Raw genomic sequence first — 17,834 nt, 5'->3', positions numbered from 1 at the left:
GCTATGATCAAAGGAATGTATTTAAATGTCGATCAGCAAAGTCCAAAAAGCATTTAAAAATTGTACATATTGGTTAACAAGTCTTTTTTAAAAGCTCTTTTCGTTTTTCATATCATATTTACATTTAAAGAATTTCAGATTTAATTATGCTGCGTAAATTATGATGTCATATTCAAGTAATAGCAAATTTTGACATTTTCTGTCATCAGTCCCCTATCTGAGCCTAATGCGTTATCTTCATAAAAAACAGTTGTTGCGAATACAAGAAATGGAAAATTTGCAAAAGAAATTCTTGCGGATAAACGATTTTTCATACAAGAAATCAGATATTTTGAAAAATAAGTTCCGCAAAAAAAGTGTAGCAAAAGATTTCTTTCGCAAATTATCTTTTCCTAAGCAGAAATGAGTACAAAACCTAATTACCACCATAAAGGATATAAATTGGTTGGCGAACAATCCGAATGAAAAGCCATTGCAGCTTTTGCCGGCGTGTCTTAATAAAACTTCCACAAACTTTCAATCCTCTTCTCCAGGTTTCGGCTTGGACCTCAACATATGCCAGCAAGCTACAGGTCTGTGAGGTGACAATAACATGTCCCTCCAGTGTCTTAACTGAGGTCCGTAAGAGTGAGCACCCACGGTTATTTGTCCTATGACGTCGGCACCACCAAACAAGTCATAATCAAGAACTAGAAACCGGATGTCGGTTACCGGCACTAATGCTGCATCGAGTTTAAAGGTGAATTCCTCGTTGTAATAAGGGTTTAAAGTCTGTTTAATGTATCGCGTCTTTTGTGTTTTTACTTTCTTTTTGCGTTGAAACATTGTTACTTTGACAAAAGGATCAGATACTCCCCCTTCATCAACACTTTTCAAGTTCTTACATTCGATTAAAAAAACTGACAATTTTCCAGTGGCAGGCATGTACTGCATTGCTAGACATATATCGCCATATTCCGAAACAGATTGTCGGAATTCCCCCGGGTTGTCCACATCATAACCTGGAACTAAAATCCGCCACATTTCTATCGGCTTTGCAATATTTATATCAATGATCGGTATAAGAGTTTCCCCAAGGATATCGTGTCCCGGGAATGTATCATAATCCAAAGCACGTATGCACAGCGTTCGATTCAACAGTTCTGAATTGGGTAGATTTTTAAAGGTGAACGTTTGTTCATAAACAGGATTTAAAGTTGCATCCAACACGATAGTTTCGTAACGTCGTTTCGTATCGGGCAAAAGCATCACTCGAATGTATGGATCAGACGCACCACCTGGAATAAAAAACAAAAATACAGGAAACGCTCTTCGTTATCAACAGAGATGTTTCATCTTAAAATTAACCCCGTTTCCAGTTTTTGTTTGGTTGTTATTGAATGGTGCGTAGGTTAAGGTCTAACAATCTTACACGTTTCTTACAGTCAATTTTAACAATCGCATGAGGTCTTATTTAACACTTTGACTGAGTGTCGATGTTGACTTTACAGGCTCAACTTTTGCTTATTTGCAGCTTGTTCACTATATACTTATGGCAAATCCAAATTCACGTGTTTAAACAAGTTAGACTGATGTGTCAATCAAAATCAAGCTTCCGTTTTAATTGCGTTTGCTGTTGTATGGATCTAACTTTTAGAACAAGGAAACTGTTTTATATCTGCTCACTTCAAGGTTGCTTATAAGTTGATATTTTAAGGTAAATATACGAGCATCACGTTGCTGATAAGATTTTGCTTATAAAAAAGCGTGAAAAGGGGCTGTATGTCACGTGATATTAAAAATGAAAAGAAGCCCCATGTGCATAACAATGGCACATTACCTTCATCAGCAGAGGGGAGATCTCTTGCTTCATAGATTGTAACACTTAACGATTCTGCGTCAACATCATATTCCAACCCAAATCTTACACGACCAAGCTGTATTCCAAACTTATCGTCATCAACTTGATCGGCGCTAAACTCTAACTCATCAGCAGAAGGATGGATCTTTTCATAAAATGTCCTATTTGTTAACTGGATGTGACTGTAGTCGACGTCATCAGCTATTGCAAAGAAGATAATTATTTTAAATCACTCATACAAACCTCGTTCCCAGGTTGCTAAGACGAATGTTATGATTGACAGATCTGACGAAAAAGGCCCTGGAGGAAGCCGGTTTTATTTCGACTCGTGATTGGTCGGGACTTTTCACCTAATTATGCGATGTTCGTCTCGCCGACCGATATGCAAAGAAAAGACAACAGGTCTTGAGGCTGGTGTTTGGCATATAAATAAACGATTTAAAGAAAATCACAAACCAGCTAGAGCTCCTCTGCATAACTTGATACAACAGCCAAACATCTTGCGGCAACATTTTCCACATTGTTTACCAAAAAATAATATAATAACGATGGGTAAAGCAATTGCTAACGCCAACAGAAGAATGATGATAAGCAAAGAAAGATAGGGCGGGAGAGGGAGTTTTTCGAGGTGCTGCCAAACTGGCTCCAAAAACGCTGCTGGTGCCATAACTAGAAAAAGAAAAGATAGAATAAAGAAATAGATATTATTCACAACATCGCTAATAAGACTTCCTTTGCCTTTTTGACAAACTAAACTTTTTTTATAAGAACACTCAACTTAAATGAAGCTTTTAAATGTTCTTAACTTTTTCAATTTAAAGCCTCAAAATGTTCTTAAATTGTTCTTAATTTTTCTCATATTTTATCATTTTTGAAGTTTAAAGGAGCATTTAAGCACTTAGTATTGACAAAACCCTAAAATGTTCTTAACATGTTCTAAAGTTGTGGACCTCAGAAGCCATATGTTCCTATAAAGTTCGTTGTTATAAAAAAGTACTTTTACCACGTCGTAACAAAAGAAATTGGGAACGAGGTTACAATTATTACGATCGTCGTCCGTGACGTGGAGATAAAAACAATTTTACCCACCTTCTATACAACCTGTTGACAATAATGTAAGTTGTCATAAACATTACAATAAACATTTGGGCAAGCAAGCATAAACAAAAAACAAAACAAAATTTGAAATATCGTGCAGCAAGCGAGTTGTGTTTCCGATAAGGTTAATTCGAGACAAAAGCAGTTTCCCCTTTTTTGTTTTACTTGCTTGCTGTTTGTTTGTTTATTTGTTTACATTTAGATAAACAAGAACAAATATAGGAAAAATACAACTAAACTTACCACTATCTAAGGTTTTTTCAAAACATCTTCACTTAAAGTTGTATCTATACTCACAGTTGTAAATCACTTTCGGCATTAGAGAACGATGTTGTTGCAACAGCTGTCGTTCGAATTTTGCTTTACATTCGAAAATACAACTTCGTGCCTATTACTCTTTTCTAACAGTTTCAAAAATGTAACATAATTGTTGGTAGAGGTTGAAAAGGGTAAGTACGAAGTTGGAAATTGCATTAAAATTTGAAATACATGTTCTTGTTTTTTAAGAACTCTTTGCTTCGGCGACTGCTACACAAGCATGTGCTTTTCTTTTCTAAAGTTCTTTCGCGCAATTCGCGATTTCAAACGATCGGTAAACGAAGTTAGCACAAACCTCTCAGACATTAAAACAATCTTAAATGGCACGTTAAAGATATCGCAAGATATGGAAGATGTTGTGAACGAGTTTAAAAATATTGTCGAGTTTTACTCGCGAGAATCGAAAAATGTTTTACGAGATCAACTAAACACAGCATTAACAACGGAAGCAATAGAAGAGTTACGTCACAAAGATTTTTTAAAATACTTCAAAGCATCGTTTGAACATGAAATTTCTGGCTTGGTTGACAAGTATCCTTCTCAGACAGCTCGAGTAGCCATCTTGAACATTATACAAAACGTACATACCGAAACATGTGAGCAGTTGAACACATTTCAAGACGATACAATGAAGGCTAATCTCTTATGTACCATCAATGAGTACGTGAACGAAAGTTACGCGTTATACGCTCGAGAAAAACACTTTACCGAGAACGACAAAACGAAAGGAAAGTATTCGCATCAAGCGAAAAAAAACATAACATTATTTTGTCACGAACAAAAGATCATCGAATCTTTAAATTGTCTATTGAGAAACCACATGTTTGATAAAGACGCTGGAACAAATTACGTTGACGAAAAGAATTACAAATGCGATCTCATTTATCGAGAGCGCTCTACACGAATACGAAAGTTTCGGCATTACCTGACTACAAAAATCAAGCTGAAAAAGATTGGGCAGTTTTACAAAGAGGAACTGTCGTTTCAAATTAACGTGGACTTGAAGAAAGCGTGTAAAAATATATGGGAGTATGAGGGTAAGTTAAACCAGGCATGTGGACATACGATTGATACGTTACAGCAACTCCCAAAACTGAGATTTACAGAGGTATTAGAGGAGGAGAAGGTAGTTGATCTTGGAAGTATCGTTAGAAAGTTTACTCACAAAACTTTACATGACTTGAATTTGAAAAGTAATAGTAATAGCTCAAACTCCGACGCAGTCCAAAAGGCGGGAAAATCTAAATCAGAGACAATTTGGGAAAGTGAGACACTTACAATAAAGGAGAAAATTAATAAAACTCTGCAAAAAAAAGAAGTACAAAATTTTTTATCGAGTGCTCAAAAAAACGAAAAGATCTCGCAAGCGTGTAACTTTTTTAAACAATATACAGATACACTTATAGAAGAAAACAAAAAGAAGAAAGAAGAAATAAAAATAACAAATATCCAAACTACAATTTTTAACAAAACACTCATTTTCGATTCGCAGTTGGTACTTGATGACGTAGAGCGTTTATTACAGCCAATCATAGATAAAATCAGCCGAGGTTCTTGTAGATACGCAATTAGATTGGTGGAGCAGAGTAACGTGATCGTGGGTAAACTGATTGATGTTGTAAGTTGCATTGATGCTGCGTTTACACGAGACGATACTCCGCAAGAACTATCAGAAAACATTTTCCTTGGCAAAATTATCGAGTTACTTGCCATAGACATGAGTATGGAAGAATTGTGTGCGTTTAAGAAATTGGTAAAAAATATATCTCACACGAAAGAAAATCGGAAGAGATTTTTGAAGCATCTGGAAAATGAAATTCCTATTACAACACTTAAATTAGTTGAACGAAGTAAAGAAGTATTGACGAACTATAGTGACAAGCTTGATGACAGTAACGAATTGTCTTTTATTGTTCGAAACGTTGTAGAAACATTGGACGAGTAAACGTTTTCAATAATTGAAAAAAAAACAGAAGAAAGTTTTCTCTACTTTTCTTTTTATCCTGATTTTTATTCGTCGACAAGGTCTAATTTATGCTGACCAGAGGCGTTAATTTTTGAAAATTCAATAAAAGGGCGCGGCAGTACGTGTTTGTCCAACAGCGGACAAAATGGATGTTAAATTAAGACTAACAAAAAAAAGTCGAAAAGAAATGCTTTTCGATAACCGGTCGACCGACCAACTTTTTTGACAGACTTTTGACAGAATGCTAAATTCTCACTTTTTGTGAATTTGATTAGTTTTTTTCTAATGAATTAGCATATTTACTCATTAATCTTGGGTAAAAGCTTTCTTCCTAATTCTATATATAGTTCACGTTGGCAAAAAGAGAGCAGAGTTTGTACTATGACTTGTCTGTTTGACGAACTTTTTCGATAAGGTAGACAAAAGAAAAAAGATACATTATAGGTATGCTATTTCCTGTTTTACGCTGACAAAAATATATCCCGCGTGCATATAAACTACTCATGGGGCAACATTTGGGAACTAGCGTCTAGTTTCCTACAAAACCATTCCGAGACTTCTGTCCATCTGACTTTTTTAACTTTCTAGTAACATCACTGCATGAATCATATACAAATGTTTGTTGTATTGCTAAGCTTTCGTTTCATACTCCTTTAATTTGCTGGTCCCTGGTCTTCTGTTCTGATGTCAAAGATTGTGTAGCAAACTTTTTCTCTGTTAAACACAGGCGAAATAATGCAATAGTAATATTAGGTTCTAAATCGATCAAGGAATTGCTGGTACACTTTTCTTTCAGTTGCAGTAGCAGGAAGGTAGTGGCCTAAAAAACAAAAGTCCTGGCTAAAAATAATTTAAGTGTGAATTTAGGTGTTAAAATGCTCTCTTGTCGCATTAACTTTATTTTTCTAATTAACTAGTCAACATCTGGGTTTTGAGGTACGTCCCTGGCCCAAGTTGCGTGGTGTGTAATAGTTTTTTGTAGCATAATCTCAAATGAAAATAAAATATACACACCTCCGGGATGATTCAAAACAGTAGAATCCGTAAAAAGTTCTTCCAATTCCAAGCTCATTTCTAAAGAAAGTTGAACAGACGCAACTTAGATCGATGTAAAACTAACTTCGTTTCCAAACCTTTTAAAGCCAGGTATTCGGTTTACATTTACACATACTGATAGTATCAAACTAAAAATTTAGTTAAACATTTATATTTACCTTTAGGTATCACTTGGTCTGTATCACCATACACATGTAGCACAGGACACGTGATCGGACGGTTGTAATATTTTTGATGCGCCGTAGAACGCGATTTAAATCCCGCGCATAATATCGCAAATTTAAACTGGAACGGTGTCTCTATAATTATTCGTATGAATAAAGTGAAATTAGACTCACTTGAGATGCTAGCTAAATTCTAAATTTTCATGTTTTTGAGCTTAGCCTGAATAACTTTAATTAGAAAAATTAATTTCCAAAAACTTTAAAACTTAAAAACTTTATGACAGTTGACAAATCGAATAAGGCTAAACTCCAAGCAACCTTAAGCTTGACCTGGAATTGGTGACTGTTAAAAAAAGGTATTACAATATTTTTTACAAAAATTGGAATTCATGTTGAGAGAAATTCGAAAAAATAATCATTCAATTTATTTGTAAAGCTGTGCGAATTTCCATCCTGACAATTGTTGCCAAAAAACGTTGCTAAAAAAAACAACAAATATTGCGAAAATTCCTTAGATTTAAGTGGAGACACAAGAGTGATGAGTGTCATGAAGATCACAAAGATGCAACGCTTCTGGGTCAAAAATTTGATTTAATTTGAATACTTGGGATTTCAAAACCAACCTTCTTGTTCACGTAATGCGCAAATATGTGCTGCCATTGTTGCACCTTGGCTGAATCCCAAAAGACCTAAAAGATTTACAACCAATGTATATCAACCTAACAAAATATATGTTTTAGTATAAAAAGTCATAAGTACCTCTACATACCATCAAATGGACCCTAGGAAAGAAAAAAAGATGAATGTGAGAAAGTAGATTAGCAACGGCCATTAAACTATTTTTTTAAATTTAAGGCTTGAATCGTTGTCCACAAATACAAAAGTAGAAATTATTTTCCCGTGTAAAAATATTCTTTCTACAATTTCATAAGATTTTATAAGAGCTTAGGGGGTTTAAGGTCAAAATTGAAGAGAAAAACCCAAATATACAATTTTCAGCACCGTTATCATAATTTACACCCTGTGAAAATAGGCTACTGGTGCACGCCAAACATTAAGAACAATCAATGAAGAAAACAATTCAACAACAGCATCATGGCAACTGATCAAAACCAGGGTGTAATTGCCGACATAGTGCTAACTTTCGTTGAAAATGCCTATCGAAATGCATAATTTACGAAGCTGAGGTAACCACCATCAAGAGAGCAAGTACGTATTTCGGTGCATGTAAAAATCCTTTTAAAAAACAGATACAAAAAAGAGACGAAATCTTTTCATTTAAAGCAAATTTAACACGAGACAGAATTAATAAAGCATCAAAGAACTTAAAAGATTGGAACATCCAGTACCAAATAGAATGGAGGATAAAGTTGCAGGCGACACCGTATAAGTAGAAAAGTGGCTAAATCTCGTTACGAAAAAAACATACTGTTAATGGAAAGGAAAGAATTAATACAAAAATGTCAACATAGGAAAAAATATATATAGTGTAAAATGATGTCGTGCTGAGGAAAACAATTATCGTTTATTGAGAAAAAATCATGTTTTGTGAGTTGTAAAGCAACTATTTGGAAATTGGTTAAACGTGAAACATTGAGTGGCTTGATCTACTACTGCTTCTGAGACAATTGTTGCATATTTTAGGAGATTTAGACAGATTTTAACAAAATGAACATTAAATGGGTATTTACAAAGGGGGAGAGGCTATCCTGGGTAAATAATAATAGTGCTTATAAAAAAGCAACTATTGGAAAAGATGTAAAGGAAACAGACATTGGGAGGAATCAATATTTTTGGTCAAAACTTTGGGTTATTTGAAAGATTTTTAATGGAGCTCTATTTTCAGGTTATTTAAGAGATTTCTATGTAAGATTTTAGGTGTGTGTTTAGTATTAAAAGTATTCTAGCTTTATGAAAATGTATCTACAATAATAAAAAAGATAACCACAAAAAAGAGCATGTCTGCTGAAAACAAATAATGATACTGTTTTAAGGTGTGTCCAATCAAATCCACCATTCCTGACCTTGTCCTTATTTTTATAAGTTTGATCATGTTAAAATGATCATGATCATATTTTTCTAATTCTTTAATTTTATTTCCCCCTTTAACTTGCAAAATACCTAAATCTCAAAACAGATTCAAAATAAATATTTTCAATTTAGCCCAGATTGTCACCTAAGAAAATAACAAAATTTGACTCCCTTCAAGGCTAAAATTAAGTGACTTCATGACCCCATAAAGAATTCACGTAGCTGGTTTTGATCAGACCAAATTTGGACCATTTCCCCCAGTTGTTTAATTTTTTAGCTATTTTAATGAAGTGGACACATTTCATTTCATTTTAGTTTATATTATTATTTTTAACATCAATATGAAATGACACCCAGAGACACAACAGGGAATGCATTTCCAAGATATTTATTTATATACCTGTTCAATGAAAGTCTTTTTTATTAACTCAACAGAAGCTTCGTGCCCAGGATCAATCTCACTTTGTTCGTGAGCATTAAAGGATAATGAATTCTGTCGCTTTGAAAACCACCATCCATATTCTAAATCAGTTCCCAAAATAATACATCATAAAGTTTAAAGAGCATTCAATTACAGAATTCTGTAATTCTTTGCATATATATTTTTAACAAATGCTGAAATTCAATATCTGTGACAGTGAATCTACCTTATAACTCATATATAGTAAAGGAAGTAAAAATTAACTTGACATTGGTTCGGTACTCCGAGTTTCGTGTTATACACTCATCAGCCAAATTATACAAGTGAAAAAAGTAAACAAGAAAATTCGTATCTATCTATTTGACAAGATAAATTCCTAAGAGACATCATTAAATGCGTGGTGTTATAAACATGTGAATAGATAATAAGTAATTATCAGTCTTTAGATTTATAATTAGCCAAAAGAAACTTATTTGTGTGACGACATTTAGCAATGAGTTCACTGCGTTTGTTTAAAAGCTCACTTTTGTCTTTGTAAAAGAGGATTTCAAATTTTTCTTGAAGACAAAGAGGGCAATTTCGTGAATTGTTAGTGTAGCTTTGTACTTGCTTGATGGTCGACCATTTGAGCGTCGGGGTGACATTGCTTTTCTCTTTCAAGTCCCAAACGTATGATGAAAGTGACGTGCTGTTCTTGTACTTTTTGTTGCTAAAAGACTGTTTGTGGCCATTGAATCTTGTCTTAAACGATTTCTCAGTCAGACCAATGTAGACTTTCTTTTGGTGAGCGGGTGCTGTAACTTCGCATTTGTATATGACAGACGTCACTTGGCAGTTTCCTTCCAATGGACATTCGGGTTTTTTTCTGCAATTGCAGCTTGCTGTAACTGGTGTGTCGGGTTTCGAGACTTTCGAATTATGCGATTTGATGATGGTGGCCATGTTTTCCATGCAGCTGTAGCTGACCTTTATGTTGTTTTTGTTGAACAGCTTCTTCAGGTATCCGGAATGGAAGTGTTTGTTGATAAGAGATAAGAACTTCCTCGCTACATTTGTTGATACGTTTTTATTGTACGGGGGGTTAAACCATATTACATTTCTCGTACGTTTCTTCTTCCTTCTTCGGGTTTTCTTTTTTGTAAACGTCAGATTGATGTTCTTATATCCGCTTTTTTTCAATGAATCTTCGTAGTCGACTTTCGCTTTCTCGAAAATTGCTTCATTTGAAGAGTTTTTAGATAAACGATCAGCTATTGCAATTGGCAACTGCTTTAGTATCTGTTGTGGATGATTTGAAGAAGTGTGTATGTACTGCATGGTGTCGTTTGGTTTTTTGTAAGGTTGGTATGTGCCGTGTTTCAAGTTGAAGGTTACGTCAAGAAAGTCTACAGAATAGAGCCCTGTGACTATTTCTATCTGGAATCCTATCGATTTGAACAGTTTTATAATGTCTTTTCTCATCTTATCAACACTGCGCCCTTTCATATTGCGTAGAACCATTAAACCATCATCCCTATACAAGCCTGCGTCTGATTTGTTAATTAGAGATGAAAGCTTATTCAATATGAAGAGTCCCACAAGTTCACATATTTCTGCGCCATCATAACTACCCATAGTCACGTCAAAACAGTCACTGGTCAATTTCTTGGTCCAAGCTTCCTTGTTGAAAAATAGGAGTGATTTTCTGCAGTGGTTGATTGTTCTCAATTCCTTATCTGAGATCGTTGTGTAGATTTTTGCAAACTCAAGTGCTTCGTTCAAAATCTCTTTAGTTATAGTGGGGTAGAATTCCTTTATATCGAGTTGTATGAACGAACATGCATCTTTGTTTTCGATAGAATCAAACCACGAAATCGCTTCGTCTGTATTTTTCCATTGGTTCACTTGAATTGAATTTCTGATGTCTGAGTTGATTCGATCTAAGATAGATTTGCTTACTTTCCCCAAGTTGCTCTTGCATGGATTGATTAATCTACATGGGAGCTTGGTTTGGAAGTTTTCCTTATGGTCTTTGAGGGTGATAAAAGCAGGGCTGCTTGCGAGGGATTCGGCTCTCTTGTCAATGTTGTACGAACTGGCGATGTGTTGCGCTTCTAGGTTGGTCGCTCTTTCGAGGTTCTTTGGCGCTTTTTTGTAGGTCTTTGTGACGTTGTCTTTGAGTAGCTTCGAATGTTCTTCTGGTGTTAAGGTGTATATGTTTGTGGTTTTGTCTGCAAATACAAGCATATTATTCGAAGATTTGATTTTCTTGATGTCATCTTTCAGTTTGGACTGGAAATCGTCACTTTGGTTGCGGAATTTTATCGAGGCAACCATATCAAGTAAGTCGTTTTCGAATTTATCGAGCTCTTGATGCGGTGGTGGCGTGTTTCTGCTTTTAAATCCGAAGTTTTCTTTTGTATGTTCGTTTTGGTCATAGTTGTTCTCGTTATGGTACCAAAATAGCTTCCAGCGCATTCTCTTGATTACTGCTTCGGTTTTATCAATCAATTTCAAGATATAATTATTCTTGTTTGGTGTAGGTATATTTTTCAACGAGTAGTCAAAGTTGATTCTTTCCATGATTGGTAACAAAATCAACTAACTCATATATATAAAGTTTCCTTCTTAAAAACATTTGTGAATTTTATTGAATCTATAGACATAAATCCTAACCTAATAAAATTAAGAAAATCAGATAAAACTTTGGAACTTAGAGAAAGCTTCGGATATTGCATATTTTTTTTATTTGTATATTAATCAATCTCAGGGACATGAAACATAAATTTAAATGAAAAGTTTGACTTATTGATTAATCACCAGATATTTATCAAGGTTTAAATTTCTTTGTCCACTTCTTATAGACACTGACTCTGAAGTTTTTAAAAAACTGAAGATCATCACTTTATAAAAAGGAAATGTACCAAATCCTTATATTAGAGGAAAATACACATTATTTTCCTTCTCTATGTGTTGATAAAAAGACCATCAAATGGTTGAATATAAACATTCCTTGACTTCACTACCTCAAATAAGTTATAAATAAAAAAAATCTGCTTTTACCCTCCCTACTGTTTTCATCTGTCACTGATACTGCAGGTAATTTGTTAGGAGCAGTAAAGTATACTAAAAATGAAGATTGGTGTTATACCAAATGCACTATATTTTTTAAAAAAAACATGTACAGTAGATTACCTAGATCTAAATACTTTTTTAATCCTTTGCGAAACGATCCAGTTTTTTCTCTGGACGATTTAGCACTTTGCCTGTAAACAAAGCAAACAAAAATTACAACACTAAAGAAATTTTTTTATCACACTAGTTGTTAGCCTACATAACACTCCAAAGGGTATCACTGGTCTATTTTGTAGATCCTTGTCTGCCTATTAACATGAAGTAATGAAATTTACTTGGACTATTATTATATAGATGCATATAATCTGGGAATTAAACTGCAAATTCCTTACCGATATCCATGAATCACAAGTACCTAAAGAAAAAAGTGATAAACATAAACAAACGCTACTTTTTCGAGAAAGCTTAAAACTTATTAAAGATGAATTTAAAGTGTAGCAATTAAGGGAGAACAACTGTTGATAACACATTAAGATTAAATGTTTGTATCATGTAAATATGAATGTGGATTTTATTTTTTATTTTTGTGAGTATTGTTTCTGGATATTCTCCTTCATTCCAGTTTATTTGCAATTTTCATGTGAATTTTAAATTATAAAAATTAATTTTAAACAAAGCTATTCAAGATTATCGTTTTGCAATCTTTGGTTCTAAAATTTAAATAAAAATATGTGCATTCACAATGTGCATATTTCATACATTTTGCACATTTCCAAGAACCTACTCATAATTTAATTTTGCAATCTTTTTTATGCAAATAACTTCTTTCCTTAACATAAGTTTTAAAAATTTAATCACACATTGTTTGCATTTTTTTAAAAAGTTTTATTTTTTTTAAAAACTTTTATCACAGTTTTGTTTTTTTGTCCTTTGTGTTATTTTAGTAGTCAGATGTTTTTTAAGTATGTTTCAGTGATTTATGTTTTATGCGGTTAGCCTTACTAACTTCGAAGACACACCTCCACAATGGCAGTATTAGAGTCTATAGCTAGTATGGCGAAACTTTTTGGAATTTCTGTTTAGCACAACTGGAATAAATAATCCAGAATCGTCCCTTTTGGTAAAAATTGCCGTGGCATTTCCCTTAAAATTAGTGACAGTAACGAGATAAAATATAAATCACTGGCTACCTAGCTAGCTATACTACTATAGCTAGCTGCTTGCCACGATCCTAGCCCTACGTCACAAATCTTTTATTTGGGGGGTGCCTCCAGGGTTTCAAGACTTAATCAGGATTTCAATGATTTAGTAAAAAAATCTATTGTTTATGTTTATTGTTTATGCACGTTTCCAAACTATGTACGAAACCTAGACAACAGCAACAGACCTTTAGCACTCGTGGTACAGGTTCTGTGGCAGCCATGTTCTTGTCTAATGTTGACGTAATGAATGGACTTTGATTTGTTTTGGTTTTAGAGCAGGGATACACATATTGTCCTTATGATGGAGATTGCTCCTTTATCGCACAAAGCAGTAATTGTTTTGCCGGAATTTATGACAGGAAAAATTATCTCCGATAGAATAAGCCAACCGATATTCAGCGGGAATTTAAATTTTGATTGACAGCACGTGTGTGTATTTCCTTTGTACATGCACGATTACACTACGTAACGTAACGATTACATGCAATATTTGCTTGCTTGTTGTGACAAAACAAAACAGCAAAATTTTGAAATAATAAATAATCTATTTAAAAAAGCACAACGGCAAGCACCGTTATTTTTTATTTCGTTTTCTTTGTTGAGTTTTGCATCTTGAAGCAGTTGCATATATAATTGATATACTTCACGATTTGTGGAAATTATGGAGAGAAATTCTATCACTGCGAATGAAATCCCAGCCGTAATCGAGTCTTATTCTCCTGAGATTGATAATGATGGTGATATGCCAGGCGAAGAGTGTGACACTTTTCCAGATGGCAATATTACCAACAGTATGAACTCGCAATATGATCTTATGGAAAGTGGTAAAGTTGCTGGATCCAAGAAGAGGGGTTTTCGTGGAGACAGCTTCCGAAATTTCAGCACTGCATCGTTAAGTGTATCTATGCTGGCTAAACCATCAGACGATCGAAAAGCAAATGCTTTTTTAGCTGGCTGGAATGTTAGCAATCTTATCCAAGGTACAGGAATCCTTGGTGTTCCTTACGCAGTACAACAAGGAGGATGGGCCGCTGTTGCCGCAATATTTGTTGTTGCTTTACTTTGTTGCCATACGGGAAAGTTGTTGATTGATTGCATGTACGAAACATCTAAGAAAACAGGAATATCGCGTCGTTTAAGAGTAAATTATCCTGAAGTTGCAGAAGCAGTAATGGGAAGGAAGGGACATATCTTAGTCAGTATTGTGCAGACTGTTGAAATGTTTGGTGGGGTCACAATGTATATCATATTGTTGGGCACTGCTTGGGCTGACATGTTTCAAAGCATGACAGGACTTGGACTTAAAGAATGGGCAGCTATCAATTGTTGTGCCGCATTGCCCTCTTTATTTATCACAAAAATGTCCATTGTGTCCTGGTTGAGTATGTTGTCAGTATTTTCCTTAATGGCAGCTTTGCTAGTGTTGATTTCATTTTGCTTTACTCAAGTACCTGTATGGAATATTTCAAACATACCAAATTTCAACCCCCAAACATTTCCTATTGGTTTTGGTATAATAGTTTTTTCCTATTGTGCACATGCTGTATTTCCAAGTATTGAAGGATCAATGAAGAAGCCACAGCAATTCAATTCTATGTTGAATTATTCTTTCTTATTGGCAGCGATAATTAAAGGAGCATTAGGTGCCTTCATGGTATTGACATTTGGGCACTCGACTAACGAAGTCGCGACCGTCAATCTTTTTAATCATCCGTATTTTAGCAAGGTTGCTACAGCTCTCGTTATATCAAATGTGTTGCTGGCTGTTCCACTTGGAATGTTCGTGGTGAGTGTAACGTTTGATGATGCGTTTTTAAAATATTTCCCCCACGTAAATCGAGACACGAAATACCACTGGATTTGGCTTTTAATATCCAGACCATTACTGCTCACGTTCGCCTTATTTCTGGCAATCAACGTGCCACATTTTGGACTACTCATGGGTGTGATAGGCAGTTTTACAGGCACTTGTTTATGCTTTATATTTCCGTGTTATTTTCACATGAAGCTCAAGTGGAATTCAATAAAAAGATGGGAATTTTTTCTAGAAGTCTTTATTATGATTTTTGGCGTGATAGCTGGTGGTCTTGGGCTTGCGTTCTCTATGAAAGCTCTTGTACTCACATATTTGTGAAAACATGATAATTCCCTGAGATAAAAAACAAAATAACACAAATAACAGTGGTGCCATATTATAAATTAAAAACACGCTGTTTGTAATGTTTGACCAAATTTTTAGTTTTTCAGTGATAGACAAACATTTTCATAAAGCCTCAAATATTTCTTTCGTAAAATGGCATAAAAACATATTTACTTTGCACATAATTGTGTAATTTGATTTCGTAGACCGCAATAACTAAATCATGTTTAAGATGCGCGCAGATTGCAAAACATACACGATTGCACAGAATCGAACACAGTCGAACACAGTCTTTTTTATGAGCATGTACGACAAAAGTTGATATTATATGCTTTTAGATTTTTTTTAATGATTTTACAGATCTTGTAAATAAATGTTTTGTACAATATATAGTATTTTAAACAAAGAATGCATACAGTACTTAATTTTAAAAATTAATATACCTGAAGTTGAATAATCTTTGCGAAGAATTATTTTCGCGAAGACCAAAAAATACATTTCACGCAGAATTTGTGAAGATAATTCATAGATATCCATCCTCGTAATGGATTTTAAGCAACCTACCTATACAAACACTACACCAACATATGCTTGTTTAACCGTAATAGCTTTAACTCAGCTATAACTGTTAAAAAGAAGACTTACTTGATTAGTCCCCTGACTGAGACAGGCCCATTGCACCGCCATTGCTCCTTATATTTTGGGAAAGATTGTATTCCTTTTGAAAAATGTTGGAAAGCATTGTCTCTTTCTTTAATGTAGTTTTTATCATTTTTAGCTAATCTACTCTCTGACAGTGTGGGAAAACACCAAATTTTAGGATATATAATCAGCTATAAACAGGAAATATTTCAATTTTCTAACAAAGAAGTCTAAATAAATTTAAGTCGTTGAGTCGAAAGGAGATATGATCACACAACTTGAATGAAAAGGTACTTCCCCCAGATCTAAGAATGAGAATCCAGCTATGTCAATTTATCAACACTCTCTCCAACTATGAATCTGTAATATATATTCTTACTAAAAAATTAAAAAGCATCGTTCTTTCAGAATCTTTAGAGTAAGGCCTAAAAGTCTAATATATCCTCCTGACTGTGTAAATCGAGCCCTTTCCTACCTCCTAAACTATTTCTGATGTGTCTAAAGTTGAACCTTCTATAATAGTTTATTTTTGCACTCTTCTTGGGCCTCTTCTTCACTATCTTATTCGTACTTATTTTAAGAACTTGACCCTCAACTTTAATTTATAATCGAAATACATGTTTTTGTTGCATATTTGACGTTACGAAATTCGGAGTTAAAAGAAAAGCATATCAAAAAAATAAGAGATCGTCTTAATATGTCAGATGCATGACGAATGTTACGAATTGAAAAAAAGATGGAAATATGACACTAGCCTGCTGCACATGTCAGAAAGAACTGTGGTAAACACTTACTTAGCAGTGCGAAATGGATTTGCAGGAAATATTAACCTTGATCCCAGGACCAGTTGTGTCTATTTATGCATCTGCCTATAAGCACAGTGTCGGCGAGAGACGAAAAGATCTGTTAATAAAGTTGATTGAATATATAATGGGTATATAATCTTATTGGTCTACACATATAGTTGGACTTTAAGAAGAATCTTATGGCAGGCTGCAGGTATTGTTGTGTTTGTCTTTGAGAAGTACAAGTTCTCCACAAATTTACTAAAAAGGAGTAAAAGGGTTCGGATCCTATAATCCACCCTCGTCGCAAGGGTTTTTTGCCTTTTTAATATGAGACCCTGGGGACGAGGGTGTACTTTAATCGACGTTAGTAGTTAGCTACAAACTACACTAATTTTTAAATAAGAAAAAAGTTATACAAACAATAAGGCTGGAAATGGGTAAAAAAATAAGAACAAGGGTTCGGTTTTGCCGAATTTTTCTTTTTAGTGAAAAATATAAAAAAAAAGTTGATATGCATACGTAAATTTTTTAAAGAATCAGGTGTTGTAAATCTGCAAAATTTATACTTTACAGAATTTTTGCAATTTATTGCACGATAATTAAAAGTGCTCAAAACGCAGGTCCAAAATAAAAACAATTTTAGGCTGAACATCTGAAAGAAATAGAATATAAAAATTGTACTGAAAGTAAAACGATCCCAAATTTTATCATTTAACATTTGGATGCTGTCAACAATGCACGAGAAGTAAAAAATATATTCTTAAAACATCTAACCATTCTTGTACCCAGAGCTCTTTCAGATGAACTGAAATGACTTTTAAGATTTGTCGAGATACAGAAGCATATAAATATATCTAATATAATTTATTTACTATTAATTTACTATTTATTTATTTTCAGAAAAATAAAAAATAAATAGAATTTAATTCTTCATTTGCACAACCGTGATCCAGTTAAATTCCAGTTAACTCAATAAACCAACGTTATATGTATAAACCACCATCATGTTTGGTTGGCTGCCATGGATTGGTGTTTTTTTTATTTAAGCAGTTGCTTTGCTTACTCCTCTTATAAACTTCAAATGTCATAGTTCTGCAATAGTCCACTATATACA

The 17,834-nt window shown here is 34.1% G+C and overlaps 3 protein-coding genes across 5 annotated transcripts; 1 reads left to right on the top strand and 2 right to left on the bottom strand.

Moving 5' to 3' along the window:
• Positions 1 to 97: 97 nt before the first annotated feature.
• LOC130621514 (synaptotagmin 1-like) lies at positions 98 to 3,634 on the bottom strand. The gene is made up of 3 exons (XM_057436815.1): positions 2,297 to 3,634; positions 1,820 to 2,041; positions 98 to 1,277 (listed from the first exon to the last, which is right to left on the bottom strand). The coding sequence occupies exons 1-3, from the start codon at positions 2,505 to 2,507 to the stop codon at positions 517 to 519; spliced, it is 1,194 nt and encodes a 397-aa protein (XP_057292798.1). The 5' UTR covers positions 2,508 to 3,634; the 3' UTR covers positions 98 to 516.
• Positions 3,635 to 5,660: 2,026 nt separating this feature from the next.
• LOC130621518 (esterase OVCA2-like) lies at positions 5,661 to 13,403 on the bottom strand. 3 transcript variants are annotated; one of them, XM_057436820.1, is made up of 10 exons: positions 13,336 to 13,403; positions 12,341 to 12,363; positions 12,069 to 12,139; positions 11,937 to 11,999; positions 8,874 to 8,995; positions 7,212 to 7,224; positions 7,066 to 7,131; positions 6,437 to 6,577; positions 6,237 to 6,296; positions 5,661 to 6,062 (listed from the first exon to the last, which is right to left on the bottom strand). In XM_057436820.1, exons 1-10 carry the CDS (start codon positions 13,369 to 13,371, stop codon positions 6,043 to 6,045), a joined length of 615 nt encoding a protein of 204 aa, XP_057292803.1. In that variant the 5' UTR covers positions 13,372 to 13,403; the 3' UTR covers positions 5,661 to 6,042. The 3 variants fall into 3 exon arrangements, with proteins under 3 accessions (XP_057292803.1, XP_057292802.1, XP_057292804.1); XM_057436819.1 differs by having other exon boundaries at positions 5,661 to 6,042; XM_057436821.1 differs by lacking the exon at positions 11,937 to 11,999 and having other exon boundaries at positions 5,661 to 6,042.
• Positions 13,404 to 13,648: 245 nt separating this feature from the next.
• On the top strand, positions 13,649 to 17,264 carry LOC130622523 (vesicular inhibitory amino acid transporter-like). Its single transcript, XM_057437983.1, has one exon. It carries the CDS (start codon positions 13,812 to 13,814, stop codon positions 15,282 to 15,284), a length of 1,473 nt encoding a protein of 490 aa, XP_057293966.1. The 5' UTR covers positions 13,649 to 13,811; the 3' UTR covers positions 15,285 to 17,264.
• The last annotated feature ends 570 nt before the right edge of the window (positions 17,265 to 17,834 follow it).

The sequence above is a fragment of the Hydractinia symbiolongicarpus genome, chromosome 12 (genome assembly GCF_029227915.1).
Source record: "Hydractinia symbiolongicarpus strain clone_291-10 chromosome 12, HSymV2.1, whole genome shotgun sequence".
NCBI lineage: Eukaryota > Metazoa > Cnidaria > Hydrozoa > Anthoathecata > Hydractiniidae > Hydractinia > Hydractinia symbiolongicarpus.
The sequence above is the reverse complement of the archived record's forward strand: the minus strand, read 5'-3'. Positions and strand labels throughout refer to the sequence as shown.